Source organism: Pinus tabuliformis, chromosome 4_1 (assembly GCF_031772625.1).
Source record: "Pinus tabuliformis cultivar Carrire ecotype Pingquan chromosome 4_1, CPIR1, whole genome shotgun sequence".
Taxonomy (NCBI): Eukaryota; Viridiplantae; Streptophyta; class Pinopsida; order Pinales; family Pinaceae; genus Pinus; species Pinus tabuliformis.
In genome coordinates, this window is record NC_142303.1 from 958405247 (window position 1) to 958417110 (window position 11864).

General features: G+C 35.1%; 1 protein-coding gene across 1 annotated transcript; it reads right to left on the reverse strand.

Annotated features, from left to right (window-relative positions):
• Positions 1–349: 349 nt before the first annotated feature.
• LOC149179337 (uncharacterized) lies at positions 350–1621 on the reverse strand. Its single transcript, XM_089423816.1, has one exon. The coding sequence runs from the start codon at positions 1242–1244 to the stop codon at positions 858–860; it is 387 nt and encodes a 128-aa protein (XP_089279942.1). The 5' UTR covers positions 1245–1621; the 3' UTR covers positions 350–857.
• Positions 1622–11864: the final 10243 nt, after the last annotated feature.

Sequence of the window (11864 nt, forward strand, 5' to 3'; positions counted from 1 at the left end):
CGATAACTTTGGTTATACGTGATCATCAAGATTAACAAACAACTAGACTAATGCTAACCTTGCCATATCGATTACAATAGTATCAGCCGTGCATGTAGCACGACCTAAAAAAATAAAGAGATTCATGATTATAAAAGGAAAAAGGAAAAAAATAATGAATATGAAATTATGGTAGTTCTATGGTTTACTATATTTTAAATTTACCATATAAATTTGGATATTGCTATTACTATATAAATTTGGATATTTCTGTAAAAAAATCTTTTTTCAGAAAAGAGAATATATATATATGCAAAATTAAGTTAAAATTAAAAAAAAAAAGATCACTTCATCCCACGGATCATAAGTATTTGAAATAAAAAAACAAATACATATCTAACCAAATAAGTATTTTAATATATAGAAGAGCATCCAAATATGAGGTACATATCCATATAAATGTGGATTAGCAAAAGGGCAAATACATGATACATGCCCACCAGTTAAAAACAAGGAACAGGTGCAGAGACATTCGGGCATGCATTGAAAAACTGACTTTGACTCTCCATCCCAAAGGACACGCGTAACTTACGGCCTTCGATACATATGATCTGCTTCTTTAGCCAGCGGACGTAACGAAACAAAATGCAGTATTATGCGTGGTGTAACACTACTATGCTATGCGTCACTATCTATACAAGAAGATGGTATGACAGTACTATAAGTCACTATCAATTCAAGAAGAAATGGTATAACGGTACTATACGTCACTATCAATTCAAGAAGATGGTATAACAGTACTATACGTCACTATCAATAATACAAGAAGATGGTATTATCAATAATACAAGAAGATGGTATAATCCATTTGTTTGTCCTCAACACAAATCTGACCTGACCTTCTTGTATACACACAAACCCTCTCTCCCTGCCTCTTTGCAGATTTTGATCTCCGAGTGGTCTCTCAAATCCTCAAGACTAATATACTGCTGTTTCACCATCCTGTTGAACTCACTGAGAGTGTGGATCCAAACATATGGCTGGCAACTCTCATCATAGTACAAAGCAGCGGCGCCGTGGGTTCTTGAAGGAACATATGACAAGTAGATCTTTCTGCAATCCAAAGTCTTTCCTCTGCCGGCTTTGACAGTGTAGGCCTTCTTGAGAATGGATCCCACTCTTACCTGCAAATCGATGGGTTTCTGTGTCAGATTCCTCACCTTCGTCTTCAGTCCCCCGCCTATATACACACACATAAACGCCATTGGAGTAATATATAGCTCACCTTGTACGCACTCAGGGATGATGGGTGCTCAACCAGATGCTGAAAAATCCTAATACGCTAGAACCCAAATGGAGAAAACACATACACAGTGGAAGAGAGCAGAGAAAATGATGTGAAACCAGAAGAATATATAGATGGCAATCAATGGCCACCACTTTTGAATATATTTTTGTCAAAAAGATGATCAAGCCAGGGAAACAGAGGATATGACTGAGGATCAAGCCAGGGAAACAGGGGTATGACTGAGGACCAAGCCAGGGAAAGATGATCAGTCAAGAAAGGGCCACTTCCATATTTATCAAGAGATCACCATGACTCCGGAAGGTAAATAAACTAAGCCCGACCGACAATGGACTAATTTTGACCGAGGGCCACGGCAAGACAAAAGCGTCAGCAAAATTGCTAAGGAGGTTACAATTTCGTTTTGATGGCGAAATTTTCACTACATTTTTTGAAGTTTTTATTTTAAAGTGGAGTACAATTAACTTGGGTTTGATTTTCCCGCTCTATTCACCAAAAGCTAGGTGCGTCGTTTGAGAATTTTGGAGGGACAAAAAGTTTTATTGAAAGTCAAAAAGAGAAAACACAATTATACAAATGGCTTTCACGGTTTTGCCTGTGTGAGAGATTGGATAGCTTAGTTCACTGATTAGTCCTCCTGATATTTGAGTGGAATGGTGGGAATTCGGAAATAAAGCAGTTTCAAGCAGTGAAATTGATTAGTCCTCGTACTATTTGAGTGGAATGGAGGGAATTCGGAAATAAAGCAGTTTGAAGCAGTGGAATTATCAATGGTTTCCTTTTAAATTTGGTGATAAATTTATTAAAAGATTATATATTTTAGTCGTTTAAACATGCTTTCAAATATACTTGAAGTGGATTAATATCTTTAAAAAAATGGGCGCATTAGATTATTTCATATTATACAACTAAATTTTTTTTTGGATTTTGGGTAAAATTGATTAGACAAAATATTTAGAAAAAAAAAAAAAAAAAAAGTTGTAACTTTAAACTTAATAAATTCAAGAAATTTATGTTGGATTTTAGGTAAAATTGATTAGACAAAATATTCAAAAAAGAAGAAGAGAAAAGTGTAACTTTAAACTTAACAAATTCAAGAAATTTATGTTGGATTTTGGGTAAAATTGACATGAAAAAATGTTCAGAAAATAAAAATAAAAACATATAACTTTTAAACTATTGCTTAGAGAAACAATAGTAGAACAAGACACACACACATTAAAATTTGAATATAAAATGGGAGAATTACAATTTTAAGTTGTTAAAAAAAAGTCAAAAAAAGGAAAGGTCAAATTTAAGAAGCAATAATACTAAAATAGAAACAACAAGAAAAAACCTTATGACTAATGGAAACAACTTTTTTAATTGTTTTCTTCTCATTAAAACTTATTATCTTGTGAAGATACTTTCGACAACATTATATACATTAATGTATCTAATATCAATATTATAATATTATATATACTTATTAGGCCTTGCCAAAGAATAGGTGTAAGACCCTTAGAGCCAAGGCCCAGTGTGCGCACACACAACCCACAACACACCACAAGGAGACATCAATTGGATCAAGCACATAAGGTGCTCAATCCTCTCATTAACCAAATTTAGGAATGATGCATTGAATTATGGCATGACCATCGCAAATGGATTGGTGTGGTCACACATTGCCGAGTGAGGCAAGTCAATTCAGGGGAGACAAGGATCATGTGTGGCAAGTTAGTGAGTTGAGAAGAGAGGAACGTAGGGTGCGTATGTGTCAACTAGGGTGAAACTTGGGGTTTTCGATCAGGCATACAACATTGAGGCATGTTGACATATGGAATACCAAGAGGCATGTGCATCAAGAACCCATTCACCCAAGGAATACCAAAAGGCACGACTCTCAGATTAGATAGGGAAACACATGGTATATATATGGATATGAGCAAGTGGGAGGGAAATCACATAACAAGCAAGCAAGTACATATTGTAGAGCTCATATAACAAGGTAATGGATTGCATGGGTCAAAGGTAAGAGGGTGACATAGGTCGTAAATCAAGCCGTGGGTGCAACGAGGGCGTGCACATCAGGGGGTGCATGGGAGATATTTTTTTATTGTTGTAAGGGCGCAGACTACCCAAGTTTGGGAACTAAGTGAGCATCCACATTGGGGCTTGGGGTTGATTTGAGTTCAGTTATAGGATACTTCTTATAAATGTATAAGCATTAGATCCTTGTTGTAATAGATGTTTACTCAAGCCTTAAATTTTTTTATCATACATAATTTGAGCCACATGTAGACAAACTAAAGGAAAGCACACAACTTCCAACAGAAGGTGTGATCATAGAGGTTTGTTGGGTGGAGATTTTTGTTTTGTGTTCATTTGATGCATCACACATGACTTGGTGGGGCTAGTCTAGTATGAGGATTGGTGTCTTGGGAGGAAAGCATGCCAATCATATGCACAAATTGTGTTTTATTGATGTTGTGATAAATGAAATTACAATCTAGGCACTTGTTGATGCAGGTGTATGGTACAATTTCATGAGGATGGATATAGTAAATGAACTTAGGTTGAAAGTAATTGCGAGGAAGGATACAATGAAGGTCATAAGCCAAGGCAAAGGTAGCATGGTGTATTGTCTAATCAGTTCAAAGACAAGTATGTGATCCATAAATTGTTGTGGATATTCCATTGGATAGTTTGTCACAACAAATTTGATAAAGTTATACTTAAAATATTAAATCTATACTATGAGGGTTATATTTCCTTAAACATTCTGGATTTATTAAGTTATTTTTTCCATGCATGCAATATATCAAATGTAGAAAATAGAGAACAAACACAAATTCAATCACTCACAACCATAATAACACAAGATATGAAGTAAGAAATCCTTTCAGGAGAAAACCCAACTGGATGGTGAGGTTTTTATTCCCTCTCTTTCTTTGAATGGAAATGGATGCAAGTACACATGCGTGAGACCTATAGCTCGTGAGCTACTACACCCTCTTTGTTTGCTCTTTGTCTATCAAATATTAGCTACTATGCTCATTTATGGAACAAAATGCACTCGAATAGAATGGAACCCCCTTTCCTCCTACTGGTCTAGTTATAACATATCTTGATAGCCTACTAGCGGTTAAGTTTGACTCCTTCAACTCTTAAAGAGAGTTACGACATGGACTCTTCTAGATTCTTCTTCATCATGATTAGTTGGATAAATCCTTTTCCATGAATAATGTGGGTTGACATGTCATCCTCTTAAATAATGGTGGTAAAAATAAGAAGGTCAACTTCTAGGTGGTATGACTTTTGCATATGAACTTTGTTTTAGGTGAATAGCACTAGGGGGTGTGCCACTTAAGAGAAAAACTTTTACCCTAGAAAATGTTATTTAATGCCTCAAACTACTTTCGAAAGGCTTCATACTCCAATTTTCCAAACTAGGACTCGCTAGTAAAAATAGTTGTGTGAATTGATTACTCCGCTCTTTTCACTCTGAAAGCATCAAGATAGATGACAATTAATATAATGATCCAATATGGATTAGTGTGTGAGTGACATGGATGTGTGAGTTTCATGATCTTTCTAATGGATGACTTTGAAGTTATATTGTGTTATGAAACCAACTCAAGAAAAGATAGAAAAGATAGATCAACGCCTTAGAATTCAGCCTCTTCGAGGGGGCAACCTCCTTTACATTACATAAATGAACAATTCTTGGATGATTCAAATGACAAAACCTCCTTTCTATATATAGAAGTCTAAGGAGTCACAATATAATCCAGCCGACCTAACAATAATAATATAAAGCCACAAAAATAACAATAGAGGGATTCTATGGGGCACAGTAATAACAATATGGGGGCAATAGGGGCACAATAATATTAATAAGGGGTATAACTACAATAGTAATGGGGTAATCACTAGTATTATAGGGACCCAACATATTGGGGTAGGATTTTCTCAGGAGGAACAAGGTTGTTCTAGTACCATGGTTGGATCAATTGATTATACTTAGTGAGCATAAGATGTGGGTTGTGAACATGACCACATGGAAGTTAAGAGAAAATGCATAATTTGATTTTGCATTGAGCATGAAGAGGGAAACATGACACCCAACAGTGCATATTTATGCAACATCAATTGGATAGGTTGTAGAGGATGGAGTGAGGACACCTATTCCACCAGAGCTTTCTGACTTGTTGGATAACTTTGCAGATAAGATGTCAAAAGAGTTTCCAAAAGTTTTCCCACCTAGGCACATTGTTGACCATTGTATATAGCTATATTCAGTGTTATAGCCATTGGCGAGAGCTCCTTATATATTGTATGGGATAAATTTAAAGGAGTTGAAACATTAGTGGACAGAGTTGATTGATTCATATTTCATATGTCCTTCATGGTCCCCATATGGTGCCCTAGACCTATTCTAAAAGAAGAAGGACATGATGGAGCTAAGTACATGCCTTGTGTTGTAGAATGTAACTAGCTTCGGTCTTCATAATGACTTGTAATTATGAATTTATGAAGAAGATAATGATAATAAAATGTATTTTATACTTGCATCATGGGTTTCATGAGCAAGACATTTTTATTGTAGGTCAAAGAATTCTTCTTGATGCCTTTAGGGGATTTCCATCTTGTCATAAATATATAATTGAAGTGTTGTTACACTTGTGAGGAATTCAATGTAAAATTTCTCCTAGAAGACAAGCACAGTCATCCATAAGTTAGCCTCAACGTATGCAGAAAGAAGCTTCATGTCGGATCCAAATAATAAATATATATATGAGACATGTCGGTTCATCTATCATGTCAGATCAAATAAATTGTAACAACCATGGTGAAAATTCCATGTAAAAATATATAAATACCACAGATGATGGGACACGTATTCCAAGTTGAATGGTGGGAAGGACATCCTATTGGGTGTTCATTTGGTTGCTTATGGCTAAGGAAATTGGCAAAGGCAATGGCTAAGGCATTAAAGAGGCAAAATGGCATTTTTGGCACATTTATTTATGAAAATAATGGAAATTAGGAGAAAAAGGAGGTGAAAGGTCACAAGTTGCATGTGAGGAGGAAAATGAAGAAAATAGAGGCCTCATTTATAAAAAGTCTTCTAAGGATCAGTTGGCAATCTTCTTCCTTTCAGTGTGAATCTTTTGTCAATTTAGTTTTGGGAGCTTTCTCATTATTCTCTCTCTCCCTCATACTCTTGGAGACCTAAAGATTTCTTGGAGCACTCTTGGAGGGTGTGGCATACTTGGATTCCTGGAGCAAGAAGGAAAATGAAGAGCAGGAAAGCACAAGAAGGCATCAGCATTAGCGGCTACATCATATTTTCTTGCAGGTACCAAGTTGCATGTATGATTTCTACACTATTCTTGGGCATGCATGGCATATGCATATGGTTTCTTGGCTATGATCTGTCATTGGCATGGAGGATTGCCAAGTTTGAGAATGGGTTGCCTAGCCTTGCCATTTCCTGGATAGCCATGGTGATTGTGGGCTTACTTTCATTTCTTTGTTTTGGTTGGTTCTCATGTTTCCTTAGCTTGGGTTGAGTTATTAGTCTTGGAAGTCCTCGTTGAACAAACACTTTGGAAGCCCTGTAACAGATTGGGTTGAGTTACTAGTCTTGGAAGCCCTGGTTGGACAAACACTCTGGAAGCCCTTGGTCGGTTGAGTTACTAGTCCTGGAAGCCTTGGTTGGACAAACGCTCTCGAAGCCCTATATAAGTTGTGGGTTGAGTTACTAGTTTTGGAAGCCTTGGTTGGAAAAATGCTTTGGAAACCTTGGAAGGCTTGGATGGAGACCAATCTGATGATGGTTTTTTGGTGATATTTGACTATGAGGTGGAACCACTGTTTCATGGGTTGAGGTGGGTGGCCTCTGGAATCCCAGGATGATTTTTGATTGATGTGTTCTCTGAGATCCCACATTCATGCTTGGAATATGGCACGGGGGTGATTGGCTAAAGAGAGACTTGGCTCAGCCAATCTATGGTCGAGTGGAACGTGGTAGTCCCATCACCGGTTGGTTCATTGCATTTATTAATGAAAAATCATTCCCTTGATTTTCATGTGCAAATGTACTAATATATATATATATATATATATATATATATATATATATATATATATATATATATATATATATATATATATATATATATATATATATATATATTGATGGTTGATATGTTTATTGTATTTATGTTCCTATTATGTTGTTTATATGCACATTTACCCTGGAAGGTGTTACAGAGTGGTATCAGAGCATGGTTCAAACACTTGGACTGGATGGGCTCTATCATAGGTGAAATGAAGAACAAAGGTTAAATTTTAGACCTTTCTGTCATATCTATTATAACTTTTCTTCTATGGCATATTAGAAGTTGAAAATTTGTCCATATTTAAGGTAAATCCCCCTGATAATGTGGTAAAAAATTCAGATATTGGTTCACAATACTTTAGGAATTATGATCTAAGGAAGATGACTTTCCTGAATGCACCTTTAAACAGGTCATGTTGGAATTTTTGAAATAACTAATCTTCTGTAGGTTTTCAAAAGCTAAAAAATTATCCGAATTGAGGGGACATACCATTGATTATGTGGTAGAAATTTCAGATATTGGGTCACAATATTTTAGGAGATATGAGTAGAGGGAGTCGAGCCTTCTAAATGCTCCTAAAATTAGGCCTCAAACAGGCCACGCCGACATTTTTGTTATAACTTTTCGTCTTGGTGCTCTTAGGAGCTGAAATTTTTTCCACAATAAGGGGAAATCCCAATGATATTATGATAAAAATTTCAGACATTTATTCGATATATTTAGGAGATATGACTAGTGGAAGTCGAGCTTTCTGGATACTCCTAGAATTATGCACCAAATACGATTGTGTTGGTATTTTTGTTATAAATTTTCATCTATGAAATCTCAGAAGTTGAAACTTGAGCCATAGTGAGGGAAAATACCACTGATCATATGTTTCAGTTTCTATAACTTTTACTACTACAGTTTAGGATATATGCATTGAATCATTCAATATATTAGTTTGCATGCAAAGTGTTTGATGAAATGCTTAAATGTTTCAATGATTAATTTCATACAAACTGTTTGATAAAATGCCCCAATGAGTATGTTTTTTGTGGTTGGGGATAGTATTTATGCGTAATAGTATTCTTGTAGTTGATATATGCTTACATGTATGCAAATAGTTTGCTATATTAGTTTGCATGCAAAGTGTTTGATGACATGCTTAAATGGTTCAATGATTAATTACATACAAACTGTTTGATAAAATGCCCCAATGAGTATGTTGTTTGTGGTTGGGGATAGTATTGATGTGTAATAATATTCTTGTAGTTGATATATGCTTACTTGTATGCAAATAGTTTGCTATATTAGTTTGCATGTAAAGTGTTTGAAGAAATTCTTACATGCAAATGTAATAGTATAGTAGTTGTTTGAAGAAAATGTAAAAGTATGGTAATTGTTTGAAGAAAATGATATTTTTAGATGGGATAGTATTGTGGTATGATAATATGGATGTAGCTGATCTATGCCTATTTTCATGCAAAGAATTTGAAGAGTTGCATGTAGGGAATTTGAAAGGTTGCATGCAAGGAATTTGAAAAGTTACATGTAAGGAAATGGAAAAGTGGCATGTTTTTAGTTATTATGTTACAAGTGGAATAAGTGCAATGTTTTTTACTTAATCTCATACAAAATGTATGAGAAATAAAAATCAATTTATTTTCAAGTGTGGTTAAATTTAGTAGATCTTTGGAGATCCCATTTCCATAATTGGACATTGGAGATCGGGCCATTATAGTAGCTTTCTCCTTCTACCTTAGTGTGGACCATGGATAGTAAGGGGGTATGCTTCTTGATTTTTTGAACATGTGAGACTGTGTATGAATTATATGTCACTTACATGTTGATTTCATGATACCTACTTACATCTTTGTATGTTAGGTTACATTTTTGAATATTTTGATTACAAGAATTGATCACTTATGTTCAACTACATGCGGTTATGCGTATTGGTATTTGGTTTGGCATTGCTTATGCATATTGCTGGTTGCATGTGGAAATGTGTACAATGGAGTAATGGTTGTTGTCATGCATGAGGTCATGGTTTGTGTAGTTTATATGGTCATGCATTGATGACTGGACGCTAGCTGGAATGATGTGTATATGGTTTGATACTCCTTTTTTATGTGTGTATATGTAGTTGTTATGCGTGTATGGTCTTGGTTATGATTATGCATGTATAGTAGGTCAAATATGCCTTGTAAAGTCATTGTATCCAATTTAGGTCATCATGATGTTATTGGTTATTATGATGTAATGAGCTAGTTGAGATAGAGCAAGGAATGCATATCATCATAATAAGGTTGCAACATTAGAATTTGGGATAAGAGCAGATCGTCATACAAGTATTGTATGTTCGACATGTAGGTATGTAAGTTAAGGATTTTATATGCATTGGGTTTATATATATTAAGTTTATGTACATGACTTTTGATGTTATGGTTACATTCATGATATATGTTGGTTGATTAGTGTAGTTATATGCACATGTGTCAGATAGTCAAGAATGATAGTAACCTGTAGTTGTATGCATTTCTATTGTTGTTCTATATTAGATAACCTGATGATTATGTTGTATGTTGTTGATGAGTATGATATATAACTTATTGTTGTTATATGATATTAACTTAATGATTAGGGTTATTTCATTGAGATCTTGATGTTATATGTATTGTTTTAATCTGGTTTGAACTATGTAGATGGTTAGGGTTGCAATATTAAGGTATGAGTTGACATATTTGTGATATGGTGTCGCACTAATCTAGACTAATCATACATATGTGATTATTATGCATGAACGACATATGCTTATGAGCTTAAAATGTGAACATGTTAGTTAGTCACTATTATGGATATCATGATTTATGTTAATATGTTGTGAATTTTTATCATGCTAACCTAGATTGATTGCGAAAACAAGATCACCTCCCCTAATATACAGTAAGGTATGAGTTTTCTTATGTCGTATATTTGGTGCTTGGTTGTTTGATTATAACGTTTATTTGGTGTTTGAGCGTTTGGTGCCCAGTTGATTTATTTAACATGGTATGTTTGCAAGTGGTTGAATGTTTGATGAATTGCATAATATGAGTATGTGTTCAAATGATTTTGTTTTAAGATGATTGTACTAACATGTATGTGTTGAGACAGTTGATATTTACTTGAATGTAGTTGATAGTTGTAGCATTATGTCTAATGACTATGGATTATGACATGATTGTTTGTAAAAATTGAATTCAAATTGATAAATATGATTTTCTTGATATTTGGAGCATGTGGTTGACATGTGTGAGCATGATGCAGGGAGTTGCATGGAAAGAGAGGTTGCCATGAAATCTTGAAGAAGGCTCGGGTTGAGCTTTCCCTTGGAACCATGGGGATTGAGTCATGGTGTTTGTTGTTAGTCTTGTGCTTTTGGTATTTTATGAATTGTTGAGCTTGATTTGCGGCTTTGTTTATGTCTAGTGTATGGCCATACCATTTTCTTTGCAGAGAAATGTTGTTATTGGTTTTTATGGTATTCTTCTTGCTTATTTCTTGTCTTGCCTTTTATGTTTTGAGTCTTGGGAATTGGTTGGGAAAGATGAAAGTTGATGGAAACTGGGAGAGATGTGTGGTACCCAACCAATGATATAAGACCCGATGCAATTATGTGCATGAGCAAGCGTAGCGGAAGGTAAGACTATGACAATTGGTTGGACTAGTTGGGTCTATTGTGGTAAATGGATAGTAGCAATGTAGACACAAGAAATGTAACTAGAAAAGGTTAAGTAAATGGATCGGAGGTGTCATATGCCTTGGCTATGTTGGGAACTGTTGTTCTCAATGTTGCGCATGTGTTGCATGAATAAAGGAATTTCTCTTAACCTTGACCTTATGTTATCCGGTAATTATTTTATGATCATGATTATGTTGAAGTTTAAATATGTATACATGTATGTATATATGTCGTTTTCTGACAGGATCATGATTGTTTTATGCTAACGTTTATATATGTATCTATGTATCCATGTATCTATGTTACTGTCTAATAGGGTTTTCAGGGATCATTCTTGTGGAGGAATGATTTCTTATGCAGGAGAACGGCATGAAGAGGTTCATGGTCTCACGAGGAATCAAGTGGAAGAGTAGTCATGACAATTATATGAGGTCAGTGTCATGTGAATATGAATTTATATGCTTGTATTATGCATATGCTTATGTTATGGACATGTTATACCAAGGGACGCATCAACAAAGTGAAAAAATGTGGTATGCGGCATGGTAGGGTAAGCATGGATAAGATACGAGAAGCAAGGTTTCTTGGTAAGGAAAGTGTGGTTTTGGATGTGTGGCACTATTGTTGTGCAAAAGTTGTATATGTTGTACATGTTGCATATATGATGTGTGCACTTGTGGTGTTGTGTATACATAACATGTGTACATGTTATTTATGCAATGTTATGTACAAGATGGTACAAATAGGGTTATGTGAATATTGCATATGG

Excerpts from the sequence above, each read along its gene's own strand:
- LOC149179337 (XM_089423816.1), bottom strand. The coding sequence starts at position 1,244 with ATGGCGTTTATGTGTGTGTATATAGGCGGGGGACTGAAGACGAAGGTG.